The sequence below is a fragment of the Salmo salar genome, chromosome 21 (assembly GCF_965601325.2).
Source record: "Salmo salar chromosome 21, fSalSal1, whole genome shotgun sequence".
Taxonomy (NCBI): domain Eukaryota; kingdom Metazoa; phylum Chordata; class Actinopteri; order Salmoniformes; family Salmonidae; genus Salmo; species Salmo salar.
The window spans coordinates 4,675,590-4,701,085 of record NC_138311.1 but is presented as its reverse complement, the minus strand read 5'-3'; the positions used below and the strand labels follow the sequence as shown (position 1 = coordinate 4,701,085).

General features: G+C 43.4%; 1 protein-coding gene across 4 annotated transcripts in view; it reads left to right on the top strand.

Annotated features, from left to right (window-relative positions):
- Nucleotides 1-25,496, top strand: part of tmtc4 (transmembrane O-mannosyltransferase targeting cadherins 4) — a 71,349-nt gene that overhangs the window by 17,689 nt on the left and 28,164 nt on the right. For 3 of the 4 annotated variants that reach the window (XM_082966923.1, XM_014163787.3, XM_082966924.1), the window contains exons 9-15: nucleotides 1,769-1,971; nucleotides 5,891-6,065; nucleotides 6,298-6,429; nucleotides 6,658-6,737; nucleotides 6,990-7,097; nucleotides 8,850-8,991; nucleotides 13,619-13,733. In XM_082966923.1, the coding sequence (XP_082823049.1) occupies nucleotides 1,769-1,971; nucleotides 5,891-6,065; nucleotides 6,298-6,429; nucleotides 6,658-6,737; nucleotides 6,990-7,097; nucleotides 8,850-8,991; nucleotides 13,619-13,733 (955 nt within the window). The remainder of the gene's footprint in view (nucleotides 1-1,768; nucleotides 1,972-5,890; nucleotides 6,066-6,297; nucleotides 6,430-6,657; nucleotides 6,738-6,989; nucleotides 7,098-8,849; nucleotides 8,992-13,618; nucleotides 13,734-25,496) is intronic. The other variant, XM_082966925.1, reaches the window with a different exon arrangement.

Genomic DNA, 25,496 nt, shown 5'->3' with positions numbered 1-25,496 from the left:
TCCTTTTAACATGAGTCTTCAATATTCCCAGGTAAGAAGTTTTAGGTTGTAGTTATTATATTATAATAGGAATTATAGGACTATTTCTCTCTATACGATTTGTATTTCATATACCTTTGACTATTGGATGTTCTTATAGGCACTTTAGTATTGCCAGTGTAACAGTATAGCTTCCGTCCCTCTCCTCGCTCCTACCTGGGCTCAAACCAAGAACACATCGACAACAGCCACCCTCGAAGCAGCGTTACCCATGCAGAGGAAGGGATCAACTACAAGTCTCAGAGCGAGTGACATTTGAAACGCTATTAGCGTGCACCCGGCTAACTAGCTAGCCATTTCACATCGGTTACACCAGCCTAATCTTGGGAGTTGATAGGCTTGAAGGGGTGGGTATAATTTGTGGAACGTTCCAACAGGAATCTGTTCCAAAAAACGTAAAGTAAAAGGTTGCCAACCAACAACGCATACAAAGTAGCAACGCATACAAACCTAGCTAACAGGCTGCCGAATAGGCATCAACTCACCACGTAGCTTATTCTTAATGTTTGTCCATAGGCAAACAGACATGTGAGGACAGACATTTTTCTGAATAAACGTGATGAGTGAAAAACGCAATGAAATAGACCACTCCCTACCCGGTATCTTATTCTGCCGCTATACAACTTTGTATGCGTTGTTTTTTGGAAACCCTGTTATTTACGAAGTTTTTGGAATAGATTCCTGTTGGAACGTTCCACAAATTATACCCATCCAGGTTGAAGTCATAAACAGCGCAATGCTTGAAGCACAGCGAAGGGCTGTTTGAATGAATGCTTATGAGCCTGCTGCTGCCTACCACCGCTAAGTCAGACTGCTCTATCAAATCATAGACTTAATTATAATATAATAAACACACAGAAATACGAGCCTTGGGTCATTAATATGGTCGAATCTGGAAACTATCATCTCGAAAACAAAAGTTTTTTTTCTTTCAGTCACATACGGAACCGTTCCGTATTTTATCTCACGGGTGACTAAGTCTAAATATTCCTGTTAGGCATTGATGTTTATGGTTAGGTACATTGGTGCAACGACAGTACTTTTTTCACAAATGCGCTTGTTAAATCAACACCCGTTTGTCGAAGTAGGCTGTGATTCAATGAAAATTAACAGGCACCGCATCGATCATATGCAACGCAGGACACGTTAGATAAACTAGTAATATCATCAACCATGTGTAGTTAACTAGTGATTATGTTAAGATTGATCGTTTTTTATAAGTCTAATGCTAGCTAGCAACTTACCTTTGCTTCTTGCTGCCCTCGCGTTACAGGTAGTCAGCCTGTTAATCCTTGTGGAGTGCAATGTAAGGCAGGTGGTTAGAGCGTTGGACTGGTAACCGAAGGTTGCAAAAACGAATCCCCCCTGAACAAAGCAGTTAACCCCCGTTTATAGGCCGTCATTGTAAATAAGAATGTGTTCTTAATCTGACTTGCCTAGTTAAATAAAGGTGGCCAAAAATACCGATTACTGATTGTTATGAAAACTTGAAATCGGCCCTAATTAATCGGCCATTCCGATTAATCGGTCGACCTCTACACTAATCATAATCGTATCAATCCATTGATTGTCTGTGCTTTTTTATTTGAAATGTTCTTATTTTTTCCCTCCCTCTCTCCTTCTCCCTCACACTCTGCCATCTCGCTCTGCTCTCTCTCTATCCCTCCCTCCCACTCTCTCCCTCCCCTCTTTCATTCTCATCCCCTGTCCTGTTCTGTGTGATTGGCAGATAGTCAACTATAATTACTACTACTCACTGAATGCCTGGGTGCTGCTGTGTCCCTGGTGGCTGTGTTTTGATTGGTCCATGGGCTGTGTGCCCCTCATTAAGTCAGCGTTTGATTGGAGGACGGCCTGGCTGCTGCTGCTCTGGTGCTTCCTGATAGGCTTGATAAGCCAAGCCTTATGCTCACAGGACAGCCAGAGGAGGAGGTAGGAGAGAGCTCAGCCGACACGTGTGCGCGCGCGCACACACACACACACACACACACACACACACACACACACACACACACACACACACACACACACACACACACACACACACACACACACACTGTTGTCAAGATAAAACATGTTTGGTTACAATGTTGGTTACTCAGTTATGAACAGTGGATCGAATGTGACTCAAGCATCAACTCTGATCACTTTATAGAAACATTCAGAATAATTTCAGCTGACTTACAACTGTATATTACACAGTATGTCTATTTGTTGTAAGTATTATGTAACAGTGTTTTTTAGGGATCCAAGCAGTGAAAAGAACAAAGGCCAGCACACTGAATATGCTCTGATGAAGGTCCTTTGAAATGTTGCCAATAAAGGTGGTAATTGGAAGCATATATAGTGTGCAGGCATTTCTGTTTTTTTCTACTATACTTCATTAGCCCAGTGTTATGTTTCCACTTCCACCAAGTTTTTTTTTAAAGGATTTCGGTATGACCATGAACACAAACCATGACCTTTTCTATAGACTGGTGAAAGCAGTGAAACACCCACCCACCTCTTCCTTCTCACGTCCTGTTCACTGCAGACCCTCATTCAAATAATAGGTGTGAGTTCAGGTGGGCCGACCAAAAGTGGTGAAGGTAGGCAACAACACGTCCGCCCCTCTGATCCTCAACATGGGGGCTCCCTGTACTCCCTGTTCATCCATGACTGCGTGGCCACACATGTCTCCAACTCAATCATCATGTTTGCTGATGACACAACAGTGGTAGACCTGATTACCAACAATGATGAGACAGCCTACAGGGAGGAGGTGAGAGCCCTGGCGGAGTGGTGCCAGGAAAATAACCTCTCCCTCAACGTTAACAAGACGAAGGAGCTGATCATCAACTACAGGACAGTCGAGAGAGCACATTGACGGGGCCGCAGTGGAGAGGGTTAAAAGATTCAAGTTCCTCTGCATCCACATCACTGACAACCTGAAAAGGTCCATTCACACAGACAGTATTGTGAAGAAGACGCAAAGGCACCTCTTCAACCTCAGGAGGCTGAATACATTTGGCTTGGCCCTTAAGACTCTAAAGAACGTCTATAGATGCAGCATTGAAAATATCCTGTTGGGCTTTATCACCGCCTGGTATGGCAATTGCACCGTCTGCAACAGCAAGGCTCTCCAGTAGGTGGTGCGGTCAGCCAAACACATCACCGGGGGGCACACTGCCTGCCCTCCAGGACATCTACAGCACCTGGTGTCACAGGAAGACCAAGAAGATCATCAATCACCCGAACTACGGCCTGTTCACCCTGCTACCATCTGGACTGAGAAACTGCTTATCTCCAGGCCATCAGACTGTTGAACAGTCACCACTCGACCAATAAACGTTGATTTGATTTGGGCCTCTGTGCTTCAATGAACAAAGGAAAGGAGGGGTGCTCGATAAAGGTGTGAATCAGAAAAGACAGCTTGTGATTAAAAAAAAGAGTTTATCACAACTGTGCTTGGCTTTTCTAATAAATTACTATGTAAGTGAGGTCACATCAGTGTGTCTGCATGCACATCAGTGTGTCTGCATGCACATCAGTGTGTCTGCACACAGGAACTTGGGATGGTGGCTACTATATAACACACTCTTGACAAAAGAGTTACCACTGGCAGGGCAGGATGGAACATACTTCACTCTTTCTACGCTGGACACACTCAAGTACTTAAGGTTGTTCTCACTGTGCATCCATGGCCACAGATACTTGAAAATCAACTGTCACATCAGATGTCTCTTACTGAGCTGTGCGAAGCAGGGGAGCTCTACTGGATGGTTTGTGAAGAGGGACAAAGCAGTGGATCTACATACCAGGGGTGGTATGGACAAGTACATTAGAGTGTCTAGTTTGAGAAACAGACGCCTCACAAGTCCTCAACTGGAAGCTTCATTAAATAGTACCCGCAAAACACCCGTGTCAACGTCAACAGTGAAGAGGCGACTCCGGGATGCTGGCCTTCTAGGCAGAGTTGCAAAGAAAAAGCCATATCTCAGACTGGCCAATACAAAGAAAAGATTAAGATGGGAAAAAGAACACACTCTGGACAGAGGAACTCTGCCTAGAAGGCCAGCATCCCAGAGTCGCCTCTTCACTGTAGACGTTGAGACTGTTGAGACAGATATTCCATAAAAAATCTGCTGTTTCCAGCTACAATAGTAATTTAAAACATGAACAATGTATACACTGTATTTCTGATCAATTTGATGTTATTTTAATGAACAAAAATGTGAAATTTTTAAGTGACCCTAAACTTTTGACCGGTAGTGTGTGTGTGTAGATTTATATGTAGATATATATATATATAAAGATAGATATCCCATCTCTCCCATCTATTTCTGGTAGCTTTTTTTCTATGCCATATCTTTCAAACTGTTTCAAACTATTTCCAAAAAGTAATTTTTTCAATTTATTTAACCATTATTTAACTAGGCAAGTCAGTTAAGAACAAATTCATATTTACAATGGCGGCCTACTCCGGCCAAACCCTAACCAGGACGACGCTGGGCCAATTGTGCGCCGCCCTATGGGACTCCCAATGACGGCCGGTTGTGATACAGCCTAGAATCGAACCAGGGTCTGTAGTGACACTCTAGCACTGAGATGCAGTGCCTTAGACCGCTTTGGCACCTGTTTTACGGGCACAGTATGTTTTACATACCGTAAATTCCGGACTATAAGCCGCAACTTTTTTCCCAGGCTTTGAACCTCGCGGCTTAAACAATGACGCGGCTAATATATGGATTTTTCCCGCTTTCTGGCTGTGCTGGGTGGAGATTATAACAGTACATGGCCAAGATGTTAAAATGTTCATAGATGACCAGCACGGTCAAATAATTATAATCACAGTGGTTGTAGAGGGTGCAACAGGTCAGCACCTCAGGAGTAAATGTCTGTTGGCTTTTCATAGCCGAGCATTCAGAGTTCGAGACAGCAGGTGAGGTAGGTAGGTAGAGAGAGAGAGAGAGAGTCAAAAACAGCAGGTCTGGGATAAGGTAGCACGTCCGGTGAACAGGTCAGGGTTCCATAGCCGCAGGCAGAACAGTTGAAACTGGAGCAGCAGCATGACCAGGTGGACTGGGGACAGCAAGGCATCATCAGGCCAGGTAGTCCTCAGGCATTTTTTGCCAGATCCTAACTGGTATGTCAAATTTAAGATTGACACTTTTTAAAAACCTTTTTAACCAAGAAATGTTTTGTAAAGCTGAATTATATCTTTGTTTAGCAAATAGCAATTAAAGTGTACTTATTATAGGAGAGAAGAAGGACCCACTGACTCCGATACAGACCTTATATTGGTTAATCTCAAAATGTACACATACGATTTGTGGTTTCACTCAAAGTATTTGTACAATCTATAAATAGGAGTCGAAGACTATTAGAAAGAGACAGACCGGCGAAACAAAAAACATTATTAAAGTGGGGAAAGCACTTCTTCTCAGCCAAACTTTACCTTCCATTGCAGATTGTTAAGTGAGAGAGTTTTGCATAGCATACAGTAGCTGTTTTGTCAAATACAAAAGTTGAAGAAATGGCCTGGAAAGATTTGCTACGTGATTACGGAGAAGAACTGCAGACAGACCATTGTGACTAGCAACTGGAACCAATGACTTTCTTGCAGCAGAACTTTGGGGAGTTCACTTGTAGTATTGGATGACTGCACCTCATCTCAGGGTCTTCAACAACCTGATACACTGACATATGGTTTGCCCTTTTTTATGATCAGTTTGAGTTCATTGTCGGATGGGACTGTTCAAATACTAATCGATCAATTCAATCGCATGTAAGCTTTTTATAAATGGATTATGAATACTTTTTTCATGACAAATATTATAAAGTGTTACTTTGACCCTGTAAATCTTGTCAGGACGTTGACCCTGGGTCTAGTGCTTCTGGTAGTCCCCTTCCTGCCCGCCTGCAACATATTCTTCAGGGTTGGCTTCGTCATTGCAGAGAGGGTCCTCTACCTCTCCTCCGCTGGCTACTGTCTGCTACTGGCCTACGCCCTGGGACACTGCTGCGGCCGCTGGAGCAGACACAAGGTAGAGAATATACACACACACACACATCCTCGCCCAGCTAAAAGCTACACATCACATACATTTGAGGTTCTCCCAATTTTCTTGTAACCTGATCTAGTCTTTTGTCGGACATTGAAAAGAGATGGAGGATTTTAAGACTGTTAGGATGGAGCTGAATCAAACAGGGTTCACTTCATTGCCTTCACTTCATTGTCCTGGCGTAACGGATGGTCCTCAATCTTGTGTGTTGTAGGGTCTGCTCCGTGCCTCCCTGCTGGCCCTGCTATGTGTGTATGTGGCTCGCTGTGCCCTGCGCAGTCACCAGTGGCGCTCCGAGCAGAGCCTCTTCACCAGCGCCCTGTCAGTCTGTCCCCTCAATGCCAAGGTGGTGTCTGTCTGTCTGATGTGTCTATCTTTCTGGCTGGCTTGTCTGTCTGTCAGGATTACTGGTGCATCGATTGGTGTGTCTGTCTGTCTGCGTCTTTGTCAGACCATATTGGGTCCTCAAGCAGTCATGAAAATGATTCCCAAACTATTCAAAATAAGTTTGATTTTAATTTGATTTGTTTTTATTTATTTCGTTTTCACTTTTGCTGCCTCTTTCCCTCTCCAGGTGCATTATAATGTGGGTAAGAACCTAGCAGACAGAGGGAACACCAGTGCTGCCATCAAGTACTACAGAGAGGCAGTCAGGTACGAGTACTACAGGTTCACACTCTCAATATGAGTTTTTCTCTAGTTCTATGGTATGGCTCTTGGGTACGTGTAGGTTACATTCCAATGTCCATACTTGTATATCACTTACACCCAAAACATTGTTTCATACTAGGTGTTATGGTACTGTGGATATTGGAACAGAGTCGCATTGGAAAGCACATGTCACAATAATACTTTATCAAACCTACGACCGAAACCATTGAACCTCTCAGCTGTGTTTTGTGTCAGGTTGCACCCTACGTATGTCCATGCTATGAACAACCTAGGCAACATCCTGAAAGAGAGGAACGAATTGGTGGAGGCAGAGGAGCTTCTGGCAAAAGCTGTACTCATACAGTAGGTGGACACACACACACTGACATGCACGAACGTAGGCATGCATGTACAGTGAGGGAAAAAAGTATTTGATCCCCTGCTGATTTTGTACGTTTGTCCACTGACAAAGAAATGATCAGTCTATAATTTCAATGGTAGGTTTATTTGAACAGTGAGAGACAGAATAACAACAAAAAAATCCAGAAAAACGCACGTCAAAAATGTTATAAATTGATTTGCATTTTAATGAGGGAAATAAGTATTTGACCCCTCTGCAAAACATGACTTAGTACTTGGTGGCAAAACCCTTGTTGGCAATCACAGAGGTCAGACGTTTCTTGTAGTTGGCCACCAGGTTTGCACACATCTCAGGAGGGATTTTGTCCCACTCCTCTTTGAAGATCTTCTCCAAGTCATTAAGGTTTCGAGGCTGACGTTTGGCAACTCGAACCTTCAGCTCCCTCAACAGATTTTCTATGGGATTAAGGTCTGGAGACTGGCTAGGCCACTCCAGGACCTTAATGTGCTTCTTCTTGAGCCACTCCTTTGTTGCCTTGGCCGTGTGTTTTGGGTCATTTTCATGCTGGAATACCCATCCACGACCCATTTTCAATGCCCTGGCTGAGGGAAGGAGGTTCTCACCCATGATTTGACGGTACATGGCCTCGTCCATCGTACCTTTGATGCGGTGAAGTTGTCCTGTCCCCTTAGCAGAAAAACACCCCCAAAGCATAATGTTTCCACCTCCATGTTTGACGGTGGGGATGGTGTTCTTGGGGTCATAGGCAGCATTACTCCTCCTCCAAACACGGTGAGTTGAGTTGATGCCAAAGAGCTCCATTTTGGTCTCATCTGACCACATCACTTTCACCCAGTTGTCCTCTGAATCATTCAGATGTTCATTGGCAAACTTCAGACAGGCATGTATATGTGCTTTCTTGAGCAGGGGAATATTGCGGGCGCTGCAGGATTTCAGTCCTTCACAGCGTAGTGTGTTACCAATTGTTTTCTTTGTGACTATGGTCCCAGCTGCCTTGAGATAATTGACAAGATCCTCCCGTGTAGTTCTGGGTTGATTCCTCACCGTTCTCATGATTATTGCAACTCCACGAGGTGAGATCTTGCATGGAGCCCCAGGCCGAGGGAGATCGACAGTTCTTTTGTGTTTCTTCCATTTGCGAATAATCGCACCAACTGCTGTCACCTTCTCACCAAGCTGCTTGGCGATGGTCTTGTAGCCCATTCCAGCCTTGTATAGGTCTACAATCTTGTCCCTGACATCCTTGGAGAGCTCTTTGGTCTTGGTCATGGTGGAGAGTTTGGAATCTGATTGATTGATTGCTTCTGTGGACAGGTGTCTTTTTTACAGGTAACAAGCTGAGATTAGGAGCACTCCCTTTAAGAGTGTGCTCGTTACCTGTATAAAAGACACCTGGGAGCCAGAAATCTTTCTGATTGAGAGGGGGTCAAATACTTATTTCCCTCATTAAAATGCAAATCAATTTCTAACATTTTTGACATGCGTTTTTCTGGATTTTTTGTTGTTGTTATTCTGTTTCTCACTGTTCAAATAAACCTACCATTAAAATTATAGACTGATCATTTCGTTGTCAGTGGGCAAACTTACAAAATCAGCAGGGGATCAAATTATTTTTTCCCTCACTGTACATGCGCACAGAAAAAAATCACAGAAATAACTTTATTAGCCTTTGACTTCACACAAAATAAAACATTCTTGACATTAAATGCAACTGTGGTGTTCTTCTGAGAAAGGCCGGACTTTGCAGCAGCGTGGATGAATCTGGGAATAGTGCAAAACAGTCTGAAGAAGTTTAAGGAAGCAGAACAGAGCTACTGGAACGCCATCCATTTCCGGAAGAAATACCCTGACTGTTACTACAACCTGGGACGCCTGGTGAGTACAAAGGTTGGACTTAACTTCTCTAGGGTAGGGGGCAGTATTTTGACGTCCGGATGAAAGGTGTGCCCGTAGTAAACTGCCTGCAACTCAGGCTCAGAAGGTGGGATATGCATATTATTAGTAGATTCGGATAGAAAACACTCTGTAGTTTCTAAAACTGTTTGAATGATGTCTGTGAGTATAACAGAACTCATATGGCAGGCAAAAACCTGAGAAAAATCCAACCAGGAAGTGTGGAAATCTGAGGTTTGTAGTTTTTCAAGTGATTGCCTATACAGTATACAGTGACTTAGGGTTCATTTTGCACTTCCTAAGGCTTCCACTAGATGTCAACAGTCTTTAGAACGTTTGTTTTTTCATGCTTCTACTGTGAATAGGGAGAGAATAAGGGAGAGGAGAGAATAAGACATAGAATAGGGAGAGAATAAGAGCTAGCGTCCCACATACCCCAGACAGGTTAAAGCCACAATCCGAGGTCGGACTTAAAGCCACAATCTGTAAGATTTCCTACTGTTAAACAGTCAATAGAATTTGCACTAATTAATTATTGATGAATATGTTATTAAATGCCTTATGAGCTTAGTACTGTTGTAACCCCAAATCTAAGGTTAAATAAACTACATGTTTAAATCTATCATGTTGACCAGTCTATGCAGAAAAAGTTAATTCAATAGATTTGAGAGTGGTAACTCTTCCCGATGAGGTACTGTAGCTTGTTCTGTTCCAAACCTAGTAGGCTGCTGTGAGCCTCAAACAGACTGCAGATTGTGGTTTGCTAGAATGGTAATGTATGAGATCTACATAACCTGGTTCAAGCATTCATGACATTACCCTGAAGAAGGCACAGCGATGCCGAAACGTTGGTGTTTTTTTACATTTACATTTTTACATTTACGTCATTTAGCAGACGCTCTTATCCATAGCGACTTACAAATTGGTGCATTCACCTTATGATATCCAGTGGAACAACCACTTAACAATAGTACATCTATATCTTTTTTTTTGGGGGGGGGGGGTTAGAAGGATTACTATATCCTATCCCAGGTATTCCTTAAAGAGGTGGGATTTCAGGTGTCTACGGAAGGTGGTGAGGGAGCTTGTTCCACCATTGGGGTGCCAGGGCAGCGAACAGTTTTGACTGGGCTGAGCGGGAACTGTGCTTCCGCAGAGGTAGGGGGGCCAGCAGGCCAGAGGTGGATGAACGCAGTGCCCTTGTTTGGGTGTAGGGCCTGATCTGAGCCTGAAGGTACGGAGGTGCCGTTCCCCTCACAGCTCCGTAGACAAGCACCATGGTCTTGTAGCAGATGCGAGCTTCAACTGGAAGCCAGTGGAGTGTGCGGAGGAGCGGGGTGACGTGAGAGAACTTGGGAAGGTTGAACACCAGACGGGCTGCGGCATTCTGGATGAGTTGTAGGAGTTTAATGGCACAGGCAGGGAGCCCCGCCAACAGGAAGTTGCAGTAATCCAGACGGGAGATGACAAGTGCCTGGATTAGGACCTGCGCCGCTTCCTGTGTAAGGCAGAGTCGTACTCTGCGAATGTTGTATAGCATGAACCTACAGGATCGGGTCACCGCCTTGATGTTAGCGGAGAACGACAGGGTGTTGTCCAGGGTCACGCCGAGGCTCCTAGCACTCAGGGAGGAGGACACAATGGAGTTGTCCACCGTGATGGCGAGATCATGGAAAGGGCAGTCCTTCCCCGGGAGGAAGAGCAGCTCCGTCTTGCCGAGGTTCAGCTTGAGGTGGTGACCCGTCATCCACACTGATATGTCTGCCAGACATGCAGAGATGCGATTCGCCACCTGGTTATCAGAAGGGGGAAAGGAGAAGATTAATTGTGTGTCGTCTGCGTAGCAATGATAGGAGAGACCATGTGAGGATATGACAGAGCCAAGTGACTTGGTGTATAGCGAGAATATTAGAGGGCCTAGAACTGAGCCCTGGGGGACACCAGTGGGGAGAGCACGTGGTGCGGAGACGGATTCTCGCCACGCCACCTGGTAGGAGCGACCTGTCAGGTTGGACGCAATCCAAGAGTGAGCCGCGCCGGAGATACCCACCTCGGAGAGGGTGGAGAGGAGGATCTGATGGTTCACAGTATCAAAGGCAGCAGATAGGTCTTGAAGGATGAGAGCAGAGTTGAGAGAGTTAGCTTTAGCAGTGCGGAGAGCCTCCGTGACACAGAGAAGAGCAGTCTCAGTTGAATGACCAGCCTTGAAACCGGACTGATTTGGATCGAGAAGGTCATTCTGAGAGAGAGCAGGAGAGCTGGCCAAGGACGGCACGTTCAAGAGTTTTGGAGAGAAAAGAAAGAAGGGATACTGGTCTGTAGTTGTTGACATCGGAGGGATCGAGTGTAGGTTTTTGAGAAGGGGTGCAACTCTCGCTCTCTTGAAGACGGAAGGGACGTAGCCAGCGGTAAAGGATGAGTTGATGAGCGAGGTGAGGTAAGGGAGAATGTCTCCGGAAATGGTCTGGAGAAGAGAGGAGGGGATAGGGTCAAGCGGGAAGGTTGTTGGGCGGCCGGCCGTCACAAGACGCAAGATTTAATCTTGAGAGAGAGGGGAGAAAGAGGTCAAAGCATAGGGTAGGGCAATGTGAGCAGGACCAGCGGTGTCGTTTGACTTAACAAACGAGGATCGGATGTCGTCGACCTTCTTTTCAAAATGGTTGACGAAGTCATCCACAGAGAGGGAGGAGGGGGGGGAGGAGGATTCAGGAGGGAGGAGAAGGTGGCAAAGAGCTTCCTAGGGTTAGAGGCAGATGCTTGGAAGTTAGAGTGGTAGAAAGTGGCTTTAGCAGCAGAAACAGAGGAGGAAAATGTAGAGAGGAGGGAGTGAAAAGATGCCAGGTCCGCAGGGAGGCTAGTTTTCCTCCATTTCCGCTCGGCTGCCCGGAGCCCTGTTCTGTGAGCTCGCAATGAGTCGTCAAGCCACGGAGCAGGAGGTGAGGACCGAGCCGGCCGGGAGGATAGGGGACATAGAGAGTCAAAGGATGCAGAAAAGGAGGAGAGGAGGGTTGAGGAGGCAGAATCAGGAGATTGGTTGGAGAAGGATTGAGCAGAGGGAAGAGATGATAGGATGGAAGAGGAGAGAGTAGCAGGAGAGAGAGAGCGAAGGTTGCGACGGCGCAATACCATCTGAGTAGGGGCAGAGTGAGTAGTGTTGGAGGAGAGCGAGAGGGAAAAGGATACAAGGTAGTGATCGGAGACTTGGAGGGGAGTTGCAGTGAGATTAGTAGAAGAACAGCATCTAGTGAAGATGAGGTCAAGCGTATTGCCTGCCTTGTGAGTAGGGGGGGACGGTGAGATGGTGAGGTCAAAAGAGGAGAGGAGTGGAAAGAAGGAGGCAGAGAGAAATGAGTCAAAGGTAGACGTAGGGAGGTTAAAGTCACCCAGAACTGTGAGGGGTGAGCCATCTTCAGGAAAGGAACTTATCAAGGCGTCAAGCTCATTGATGAACTCTCCAAGGGAACCTGGAGGGCGATAAATGGTAAGGATGTTAAGCTTGAATGGGCTAGTGATTGTGACAGCATGGAATTCAAATGAGGAGATAGACGAGAAAGAGAGAATGTCCACTTGGGAGAGATGAGGATTAAAGTGCCACCACCCCGCTGACCAGATGCTCTCGGGGTGTGCGAGAACACTTGGTCAGACGAGGAGAGAGCAGTAGGAGTAGCGGTGTTTTCTGTGGTAATCCATGTTTCCGTCAGCGCCAAGAAGTCGAGGGACTGGAGGGTAGCATAGGCTGAGATGAACTCTGCCTTGTTGGCCGCAGACTGGCAGTTCCAGAGGCTGCCGGAGACCTGGAACTCCATGTGGGTCGTGCGCGCTGGGACCACCAGGTTAGAGTGGCAGCGGCCACGCGATGTGAAGCGTTTGTATGGCCTGTGCAGAGAGGAGAGAACAGGGATAGACCGACACATAGTTGATAGGCTACAGGAGAGGCTACGCTAATGCAAAGGAGATTGGCATGAAAATTAACTAAACAACTGGGGAAGCGAGAGAGCAGGGCCTCCCTCACTAACAATTCACTGAAACACTAAAACGCTAAAATATAACTTTTCTAGTTACCACTAGAAATTAAAATTGATGTAAAAATGATACAGCTAGCTGGTAGGGTTAGCTAGCTAGCAGTGGGCGCGTTGTAGACTATGTTAGAAAATGTAGCTGGCTAGCTAACCTCGATAGTTACTCTGTACTACGCCTTTATCTTGATACAAAGACAACTATGTAGCTAGCTAACATTACACTAGTCAAATCGTTCCGTTGTAATGTATATAGTTTCTACAGTACTGCTAATTGGTAAAGTTGGCTAGCTAGCAGTGGCTGTGGTGTTATGGTGTTGATGCCGTTTTGAAAACGGCGTGAACGAACGAATACAGCTGGCTAGCTAACCTTGTTGGTTCCCTCAGAGCTACACGACCACTCACTCCAGCATCCGGAAGTGTCCAATAAATGACTGGGAGGTTATACATATGGAGTGTGCAGCTCTTTGTTTTTATAGCTTACAGTTTATTCACCGTTAGTCAGCACCTAAATCATTTTCTCTGGGTGTGCTCATGCTTTTTATTTGAACTGTATAAATTATAACCATTTTTCAATCTCATTTCCTCTCCAGTATGCAGACCTGAACAGACACCTAGATGCTCTGAATGCGTGGAGGAATGCTACAGTGCTGAAGCCTGACCACAGCCTGGCATGGAACAACATGGTCATACTACTGGACAACACTGGTAACCACACACACACACTGCCACGTGCACGCACACCACATACACACTACTAACACACTTTCACAGACACACACACACTACCACATGCATGCGCACCCAGGGCTCTAAATAAAAACATTTAAATTGCTAGCACTGGTTCACCTAAAGTGAACACAACATAAGCACAACATAACATCTGTTTCTCAAACTAGACACTCTAATGTACTTGTCCTCTTGCTCAGTTGTGCACCGGGGCCTCCCACTTCTCTTTCTATTCTGATTAGAGACAGTTTCCGCTGTTCTGTGAAGGGAGTAGTACACAGCGTTGTACGAGATCTTCAGTTTCTTGCCAATTTCTCGCATGGAATAGCCTTCATTTCTCAGAACAAGAATAGACTGACGAGTTTCAGAAGAAAGGTCTTTGTTTCTGGCCATTTTGAGCCTGTAATCGAACCGACAAATGCTGATGCTCCAGATACTCAACTAGTCTAAAGGCCGGTTTTATTGCTTCTTTAACCTCTATGGGCTAGGTGGGACGCTTGCGTCCCACCTACTCAACAGCGAGTTGAATCCTGTGGCGCGTTATTCAAATACCTTAGATATGATATTACTTCAATTTTTCAAAAATATGACTATTTTACACCATTTTAAAGATAAGACTCTCGTTAATCTAACCACACTGTCCGATTTCAAAAAGGCTTTACAACGAAAGCAAAACATTAGATTATGTCAGCAGAGTACCCAGCCAGAAATAATCAGACACCCATTTTTCAAGCTAGCATATAATGTCACATAAACCCAAACCACAGCTAAATGTAGCACTAACCTTTGATCTTCATCAGATGACAACCCTAGGACATTATGTTATACAATACATGCATGTTTTGTTCAATCAAGTTCATATTTATATCAAAAACCAGCTTTTTACATTAGCATGTGACTAGCATGTGACTAGCATTCCCACCGAACACTGCCGGTGAATTTACTAAATTACTCACGATAAACGTTCACAAAAAGCGTAACAATTATTTTAAGAATTATAGATACAGAACTCCTCTATGCACTCGATATGTCCGATTTTAAAATAGCTTTTCGGTGAAAGCACATTTTGCAATATTCTCAGTAGATAGCCCGGCATCACAGGGCTAGCTATTTAGACACCCAGCAAGTTTAGCACTCATCAAAGTCAGATTTACTATAAGAAAAATGTTATTACCTTTGTTGTCTTCGTCAGAATGCACTCCCAGGACTTCTACTTCAATAACAAATGTTGGTTTGGTCCAAAATAATCCATCGTTATATCCAAACAGTGGCGTTTTGTTTGTGCGTTCTAGACACTATCCTAAAGGGTAAATAAGGGTGGCGAGCATGGCGCAATTCGTGATTTTTTTTCTTCTAAATATTCCATTACCGTACTTCGAAGCATGTCAACCGCTGTTTAAAATCAATTTTTATGCCATTTTTCTCATAAAAAAGCGATAATATTCCGACCGGGAATCTGCGTTTAGATAAACAGACAAAGGAAAAGAAAGCATTCGGTCGAAGCGGGCACGCGCCTAAGCCCATAGTACTCTGAGTGGCCACTTGCCAAAAGCTATAAAGTGCTTCAGCCAGAGCCTGCCTCGATATCGTTCAACTTTTTCCCGGGCTCTGAGACCCTATGGAAGCCGTAGGAAGTGTCACGTTATTGCACAGATCCTGAGTCTTCAATAAAAAGAGCCAAGATGAAACACTACTTCTCAGACAGGCCACTTCCTGCTTGAAATCTTCTCAGGTTTTGGCCTGCCATAGGAGTTCTGTTATACTCACAGACACCATTCAAACAGTTTTAGAAACTTTAGGGTGTTTTCTATCCAATAATTATATACATATTCTAGTTACTGGGCAGGAGTAGTAACCAGATTAAATCGGGTACGTTTTTTTATCCAGCCGTGTCAATACTGCCCCCTAGCCCTAACAGGTTAATGAGGACAACAGTTTTCAGCTGTGCTAACATAATTGCAAAAGGGTTTTCTAATGATCAATTAGCCTTTTAAAATGATAATCTTGGGTTAGCTAACACAACATGCCATTGGAACACAGGAGTGATGGTTGCTGATAATGGGCCTCTGTACGCCTATGTACATATTCCATCAAAAATCTGCCATTTCCAGCTACAATAGTAATTTACATTAACAATGTCTACACTGTATTTCTGATCAATTGAATGTTATTTTAATGGACAAATAAATGTACTTTTGTTTCAAAAACAAGGACATTTCTAAGTGACCCCAAACTTTTGAACGGTAGTGTATATACGTTTTACGGACACAGTATGTTTTTACGTAAGTTACCTTGTGTTATTAGTTGTTGTTAGTCTTAACCTTCAGCTCCATTGAACCCCTCCTATCTATCGCTTAACACCAACCATATTGGATTTTTATTTACCATGTATTTTTCAACTGAGCTGTGAAGTTTCTCAAAAGTTCTGAACCTTTCTATTCTCATTGTTTCTACAGATTGTATATTGAAAGTAAACATATGTTATTGATCGAATGAAACTGGTATACTTTTTGATTTATCACAATTTTCTTTAACCAATTCTGGTCTTTAATACAGGGCCGATAGACAAGTTCCTTACTTTTTCCCCCTTCCTCTTTCATTTTCTCAGGAATGCTGCAATTAGTTGGTTGTAATTTTGTGTAGAGCAAACTTTTCCATATGTTTTTGTTATCTGCGTGTGTGACAACTTCACCAGTCCTATTGATATAATTTACGAAGATTATACCTTTTTTTAATAATATATATATATATATATTTTTTTTTTTATCAAATAGTATATATGAGTTTAACCACAATATTTGTTGTATTATTTGTTCTGTCTTTTCTGGTGGATTAAATTGAAATTGCAACCAACTTTCTATGGCTTGTTTTAAAAATGACGATATTTGGGACATAGTTTCCTTTTCAAATAACTGAAAGTGAGAGGTTGTGATCCAATACATAATATAGTACACTTATCATAATTTGGTTGTAATCCAGAGAGGTTAGAAAAAGTATCTAGATCCTCTATGAGGCTGTGGAGGGATCCAAATTGTGGATCTAAAAGAACATGAATCATCAGCGTACAATGACACCTTTGTTTTTAAGCCCTGGATTTCTAATCCCTTGATATTATTGTTGGGTCTGATTTTAATAACTAACATTTCGATGGCCATAATAAATAGACATGCTGATAGTGGAGGGATCCAAATTGTGGATCCCATATGAATCCAAGAAGGCATAGCAGTAGGACGTGTGTGTTTGTCTTTGTCTTATCCCGTGTAAATAGCCAGTCTTTTTCGTATATATTTTAATCTCACTTTCTATCTACGAACTAAATATACTTTCCTGCAACCGCCTCACCCAATGTGCTACGGATCTGCTATTTTTATACCTTATAACTGGAACCTCCATCAGGAGCTAGCCAGCTAACTAGCTGCTAGTCTTTGTTAGCCACGGCTAACGGTCTTCACCTTTTTCTCGGTCGCCAGCCAGCCTTAGCTCGGACAACACCTGCCTGTCTGCGCATCGTGATATCAACCCAGAGCATATCGGACTGCTTCTCTCTACCACATCACCGGATTCCTGCCGCAAGCTCTGGACCATTACACCTGATCATCGCAGCTAGCTAGCTGCAAACGAGTGGCTACTGTTAGCTAACACCTCTCCCGAAGCAAGCACCAGCTAGCCTGGAGCTAGGCCCATATACCAGCTAATTCTAGGTCTACAATACCTCCTTTGCCAATTGGCCTGGACCTTTTATTGTCGACACGGAGCCCTGCCGATCCATCAAGACTGGACTGCTGACGTGATCGTCCGATGTGGTCTTAACAGGCTATTCTGTTAAAATGTCGCCAAAGAATCATCTACTATCCCCGGCCCGCTAGCGTAGTAGCGATTACCGAACGATCACCTTTTGCTGCTCTTTTGACCCTAAGATCACTAGGCTACACAGCTGATGCCCCCTGGACTGTTTCAATAACACGATACCTCATTTTGTTTACCTGTCGGCCCCAGCCTCGAACTCAGGTCCTGTATGTACCTAACTGACCCGCTCTGCCCATCCATCGCCATTTACCCGTTGTTGTCTTAGCTCTCCTGATCAACACCTGTGATTGCTTTATGCCTCTCTCTAATGTCAATATATCTTGTCTACTGCTGTCTTAGATAGTTCTTATTGTTTTATTTTACTGTAGAGTCCTTAGTCCTGCTCAAAATGCCTTTGATAGCTCTTTTGTCCCACCCCACACACATGCGGAGACCTCACCTGGCTTAACTAGTGCCTCCGTAGACGAAACCTCTCTCATCGTCACTCAACGCCTAGGTTTACCTCCACTCTACTCACATCCTACCATACCATCGTTTGTACATTATGCCCTGAATCTATTCTACCATGCCCAGAAATCTGCTCCTTTTCTCTGTCCCCAACGCACTAGACGACCAGTTCTTATAGCCTTTAGCCGTACCCTTATCCTACTCCTCCACTGTTCCTCTGGTGATGTAGAGGTCAACCCAGGCCCTGTAGCCCCCAGTTCCACTCCTATTCTCCAGGCGCCATCATTTGTTGACTTCTGTAACCATAAAAGCCTTGGTTTCATGCATGTTAACATCAGAAGCCTCCCCCCTAAGTTTGTTTTATTCACTGCTTTAGCACACTCCGCAAACCCTGATGTCCTAGCCGTGTCTGAATCCTGGCTTAGGAAAGCCACCAAAAATTCTGAAATTTCCATCCCCAACTACAACATTTTCCACCAAGATAGAACTGCCAAAGGGGGTGGAGTTGCAATCTACTGCAGAGAGCCTGCAGAGTTATGTCATGCTTTCCAGGTCTGTGCCCAAATACTTTTAAAAATCCACCTTTCCAGAAATACGTTTCTCACTGTTGCCGCTTGTTATAGACCCCCCTCAGCCCCCAGCTGTGCCCTGGACACCATATGTGAATTAATTGCCCCACATTTATCTTCAGAGTTTGTACTGTTAGGTGACCTAAACTGGGAGCATGCTTAACACCCCGGCCGACCTACAATCTAAGATAGATGCCCTCAATCTCACAGAGATTATCAAGGAACCTACAAGGTACAACCCTAAATCCGTAAACACGGGCACCCTCATAGATATCATCCTGACCAACCTGCCCTCTAAATACACCTCTGCTGTCTTCAAGCAGGATCACAGTGATCATTGCCTGTGTCCGTAATGGGTCCACGGTCAAATGACCACCCCTCATCACTGTCAAACGCTCCCTAAAACACTTCAGCGAGCAGGCCTTTCTAATTGACCTGGCCCGGGTAACCTGGAAGGATATTGACCTCATTCCGTCGGTAGAGGATGCCTGGTTATTATTTAAAAGTGCTTTCCTCACCATCGTAAATAAGCATGCCCCATTAAAAAAATGTAGAACTAAGAATAGATATAGCCCTTGGTTCACTCTAGACTTGACTGCCTTTGACCAGCACAAAAACATAATGTGGCATACTGCTGCATTAGCATTGAATAGCTCCCGCAATATGCAACTTTTCAGGGAAGTTAGGAACCAATATACACAGGCAGTTAGGAAAGCAAAGGCTAGCTTTTTGAAACAGAAATTTGCATCCTGTAGCACCAATTCCAAAACGTTCTGGCACACTGTAAAGTCCATGGAGAGCAAGAGCACCCCCTCCCAGCTGCCCACTGCACTGAGGCTAGTAAACACTGTCACCACCGATAAATCTACGATAATCAAGAATTTCAATAAGCATTTTTCTATGGCTGGCCATGCTTTCCACCTGGCTACCCCTACCCCGGTCAATAGCTCTGCACCCCCCACAGCAACTTGCCCAAACCTCCCCCATTTCTCCTTCACCCAAATCAAGATAGTTGATGTTCTGAAAGAGATGCAAAATCAAGACCCCTACAAATCAGCTGGGCTAGACATTCTGGACCCTCTATTTGTAAAATGATCCGCCGCAATTGTTGCAACCCCTATTACTAGCCTGTTCAACCACTCTTTCGTATCGTCTGACATCCCTAAAGATTGGAAAGCTGGTGGAGACACAAGCTGGTGGAGGCACTCGCATTCTTATCGGCAGACTCAACAGCCTTGGTTTCTCAAATGATTGCCTCGCCTGGTTCACCAACTACTTCTCTGACAGAGTTCAGTGTGTCAAATCGGAGGGCCTGTTGTCCGGACCTCTGGCAGTCTCTATGGGGGTGCCACAGGGTTCCATTTTCGGGCCGACTCTTTTCTCTGTGTACATCAATGATGTCGCTCTTGCTGCTGGTGATTCTCTGATCCACCTCTACGCAGATGACACCATTCTGTATACTTCTGGCCCTTCTTTGGACATTGTGTTAACAAATCTCCAGACGAGCTTCAATGCCATACAACACTCTACCATGGCCTCCAACTGCTCTTAAATGCAAGTAAAACTAAATGCATGCTCTTCAACCGATCGCTGCCCGCACCCGCCCGCCCGTCCAGCATCACTACATCACTACGTTCTGACTTAGAATATGTGGACAACTACAAATACCTAGGTGTCTGGTTAGACTGTTAACTCTCCTTCCAGACTCACATTAAGCATCTCCAATCCAAAATTAAATCTAGAATCGGCTTCCTATTTCGCAACAAAGCATCCTTCACTCATGCTGCCAAACATACCCTCATAAAACTGACTATCCTACCGATCCTTGACTTCGGCGATGTAATTTACAAAATACAATCCAACACTCTACTCAGCAATTTGGATGTAGTCTATCAAAGTGCCATCCGTTTTGTCACCAATGCCCCATTTGCTACCCACCACTGCGACCTGTTGGCTGGCCCTCACTTCATATTTGTCGCCAAACCCACTGGCTCCAGGTCATCTATAAGTCTTTTCTAGGTAAAGCCCCGCCTTATCTCAGCTTACTGGTCACCATAGCAGCACCCACCCATAGCGCACGCTCCAGCAGGTATATTTCACTGGTCATCCCCAACGCCAACTCCTGCTTTGGCCGCCTTTCCTTCCAGTTCTCTGCTGCCAATGATGGGAATGAAGTGCAAAAATCACTGAAGCTGGAGTCTTACAGCGAGGGAAAAAAGTATTTGATCCCCTGCTGATTTTGTACATTTGCCCACTGACAAAGAAATGATCAGTCTATAATTTTAATGGTAGGTTTATTTGAACAGTGAGAAACAGAATAACAAAAATATCCAGAAAACGCATGTCAAAAATGTTAGAAATTGATTAGCATTTTAATGAGGGAAATAAGTATTTGACCGCCTCTCATTTAGAAACATTTCTGGCTCCCAGTTGTCTTTTATACAGGTAACGAGCTGAGATTAGGAGCACACTCTTAAAGGGAGTGCTCCTAATCTCAGCTTGTTACCTGTATAAAAGACACCTGTCCACAGAAGCAATCAATCAGATTCCAAACTCTCCACCATGGCCAGACCAAAGAACTCTCCAAGGATGTCAGGGACAAGATTGTAGACCTACACAAGGCTGGAATGGGCTACAAGACCATCGCCAAGCAGCTTGGTGAGAAGGTGACAACAGTTTGTGCAATTATTCGCAAATGGAAGAAACACAAAAGAACTGTCAATCTCCCTCGGCCTGGGGCTCCATGCAAGATCTCACCTCGTGGATCATGAGAACGGTGATCAATGATCTCAAGGCAGCTGGGACCATAGTCACCAAGAAAACATTTGGTAACACACTACGCCGTGAAGGACTGAAATCCTACAGTGCTCGCAAGGTCCCCCTACTCAAGAAACCACATATACATGCCCGTCTGAAGTTTGCCAATGAACATCTGAATGATTCAGAGGACAACCTCCAAACATAACAATGGTCATTCTGGCCAAACAGTTCTATTTTTGTTTCATCAGACCAGAGGACATTTCTCCAAAAAGTACGATCTTTGTCCCCATGTGCAGTTGCAAACCGTAGTCTGGCTTTTTTATGGCAGTTTTGGAGCAGTGGCTTCTTCCTTGCTGAGTGGCCTTTCAGGTTATGTCGATATAGGACTCGTTTTACTGTGGATATAGATACATTTGTACCTGTTTCCTCCAGCATCTTCACATGGTCCTTTTCTGTTGTTCTGGGATTGATTTGCACTTTTTGCACCAAAGTACATTCATCTCTACGAGGCAGAACGTGTCTCCTTCCTGAGCGGTATGACGGCTGTGTGGTCCCATGGTGTTTATACTTGCGTACTATTGTTTGTACAGATGAACGTGGTACCTTCAGGCATTTGGAAATTGCTCCCAAGGATGAACCAGATTGAGAAGGTCTACAATTTTTTTCCGAGGTCTTGGCTGATTTCTTTAGATTTTCCTATGATATGAGGCACTAAGTTTGAAGGTAGGCCTTGAAATACATCCACAGGTACACCTCCAATTGACTCAAATTATGTCAATTAGCCTATCAGAAGCTTCTAAAGCCATGACATCATTTTCTGAAATTTTACAAGCTGTTTAAAGGCACAGTCAACTTAGTGTATGTAAACTTCTGACCCACTGGAATTGTGATACAGTGAATTAATCAGTCTGTAGAAGTGAAATAATCTGTCTGTTAACAATTGTTGGAAAAATTACTTGTGTCATGGACAAAGTAGATGTCCTAACCAACTTGCCAAAACTACAGTTTAACTTCTTTGGGATAGGGGGCGGTATTTTGACGTCCGGATGAAAAGCGTGCCCAAAGTAAACTGCCTGCTACTCAGGCTGCTCAGGCGAAACCCCGAGGACAAACCATCTGATTTCAATAGGGCGAAATCATCCCCGATTGCAGTTCTTAGGGCTTCCACTAGATGTCAACAGTCTTTAGAAAGAGTTTCAGGCTGGTTTTTGGAAAAGTTAGGGAGAAGTTGTAGTTTTTCTAAGTGGCTCCCATTTTGGCTGTAGTGTTTCCAAGCGCATGGCCGAGAGAGCTCGTTCTTTTTGTTTATCTCCGGTAAAGACAATAACTATTCTCCGTCTTAAATTTTATTGTTTATTTGCGTATTAGGGTAGCTAAGGATTGATTATAAACGTTGATTGACTTGTTTGGATAAGTTTATTGGTAACGTTTGGGATTCATTTTATATGCATTTTGAAGGAGGGAAACCGAGTGGATTATTGACTGAAACGCGCCAGCTAAACTGAGTTTTTATGGATATAAAGAAGGAATTTATCGAACAAAAGGACCATTTGTAATACAACTGGGACATTTTGGAGTGTCAACAGAAGAAGATCTTCAAAGGTAAGGCATATATTATATCGCTATTTCTGACTTTTGTGTCGCAACTCCCTGGTTGAAAATGATTTGTTATGCATTTGTGTGCTGGACGCTGTCCTCAGATAATCGCATGGTTTGCTTGTGCCGTAAAGCCTTTTTGAAATCTGACACCTTGGCTGGATTAACAACAAGTTAAGCTTTGTTTTTGATGTGTTGCACTTGTGATTTCATGAAAGTTTAATATTTATAGTAGTTTAATTTGAATTTGGCGCTCTGCCATTTCACCGGATGTTGGCCAGGTGGGATGCTACCGTCCCACGTATCCATAAGAAGTTAACAAGAAATTTGTGGAGTGGTTGAAAAAACTAGTTTTAATGAGTCCAACCTAAGTGAATGTAAACTTCCGACTTTAACTGTATGTTACTTCGGAAAAATCCTGTTATAAATTCCTCTGTCCTAGTTAAAAACAAGTTGTTATCCAAAAGGCTTTGATTAAGTTTCCGATATCCTCGCCCACGTGGAAATTCAGTAAGAGTAATGTATATGCAAATTATCTGATGGTGTGACTGCATTATATCCCCTATCAACACTTTTTAAACTTTTGTTGCCAATGAGAATGACACATAAGAAAGAAGTCAAGACGACTAGCTTGATTGAGTCTCTGCCATGTATATCTAACTTGGTCAGGATATTTAAGCCTCTATACATCCACTAGTTCCAATATATCCATGACATTCATGATTTCCTTAGGACCATGAGGGTGATAGTTTGTAGTGTGATTTCCTTTACGGTCCATTGAGGTATTTAAAACAATATTATAATCTCCCACCATAATAATAGAGTATTGTATTCCTTGCAGGGTTGATAATTGATTATTTATATTTTCAAAGAAGCGTGGATCATAATTATTTGGTTTGTAAAGGTTAATGAGCCATATCTGTTTACGGTCCAATAACATATTTAAACATAAACATATTGCACATTCGGAATCAAAATTACTGCTAATTAATAACATCACCCCTTTTCAGTTTCTTTGCCCATGGGAGAAGTACACTACCGTTCAAAAGTTTTGTGTCACTTAGAAATGTTCTTGTTTTTGAAAGAAAAACACGTTTGTTTGTCCATTAAAATAACATCAAATTGATCAGAAATACAGTGTAGACATGGTTAATGTTGTAAATGACTATTGTAGCTGGAAACGGCAGATTTTTTTAATTTTTATGGAATATCTACAAAACACCAGTCTCAATGTCAACAGTGAAGAGGTGACTCCGGGATGCTGGCCTTCTAGGCAAAGTTTCTCTGTCCAGTATCTGTGTTCTTTTGCCCATCTTCATTTTTTATTTTTATTCGCCTGTCTGAGATGTGGCTTTTTCTTTGCAACTCTGCCTAAAAGGCCAGTATCCCGGAGTCGCCTCTTCACTGTTGTCATTGAGACTGGTGTTTTGCAGGTACTATTTAATGAAGCTGCCAGTTGAGGACTTGTGAGGCGTCTGTTTCTCAAACTAGACACTCTAATGTACTTGTCCTCTAGCTCAGTTGTGCATCAGGGCCTCCCACTCCTCTTTCTATTCTGAATAGAGACAGTTTGCGCTATTCTGTGAAAGGAGTAGTACACAGCTTTGTACAAGATCTTCAGTTTCTTGCCAATTTCTCGCATGGAATAGCCTTCATTTTTCAGAACAGGAATAGACTGATGCGTTTCAGAAGAAATGTCTTTCTGGCCATTTTGAGCCTGTAATCGAACCCACAAATGCTGATGCTCCAGATACTCAACTAGTCTAAAGAAGGCCAGTTTTATTTCTTCTTTAATCAGAACAACAGTTTTCAGCTGTGCTAACATAATTGCAAAAGGGTTTTCTAATGATCAATTAGCCTTTTAAAAATGATCAACTTGGATTAGCTAACACAACGTGCCATTGGAACACAAGAGTGATGGTTGCTGATAATGGGCCTCTGTACACCTTTGTAGATATTCCATAAAATATCAGCCGTTTCCAGCTACTATAGTCATTTACAACATTAACCATGTCTACACTGTATTTCTGATCAATTTTATGTTATTTTAATGGACAAAAAATGTGCTCTTCTTTCAAAAACAAGGACATTTCTAAGTGACCCCAAACTTTTGAACGGTAGTGTATATTTTTCCACACAACTTAATCTAAAATTGTTTCATGAGTTTCCTGTGAACAATAGATATTATATTCCTTCTCTTTGAGCCAGGTAAATATTGTTATTATTTTCTTATTATCTGCTAAACCATTACAATTAAAACTGGCAAAACTTATTTCACCATTTACCATAATGAGATACAAGTTTCAAATCTTTTTATCATGATATGTTTGTAAATGTACCATAGTGATTGAGTGTCCATATAGCTGTACCATGATATTTGCATTGCTACAATTGATTTCCACTTTTCCACCCGCTAAAGCACCCTCTCTCATCCCAAGCTCTCTCTTTCTTTCTGTGCCCCCAAATGTTTAGATATACTGGTAAAGTAACCAAGTTGTTAGCTAATGAGGTAACATGACTGAACAAGGTGTAAACAAATGTGTGGTTTTTGACGAGAGCCTAA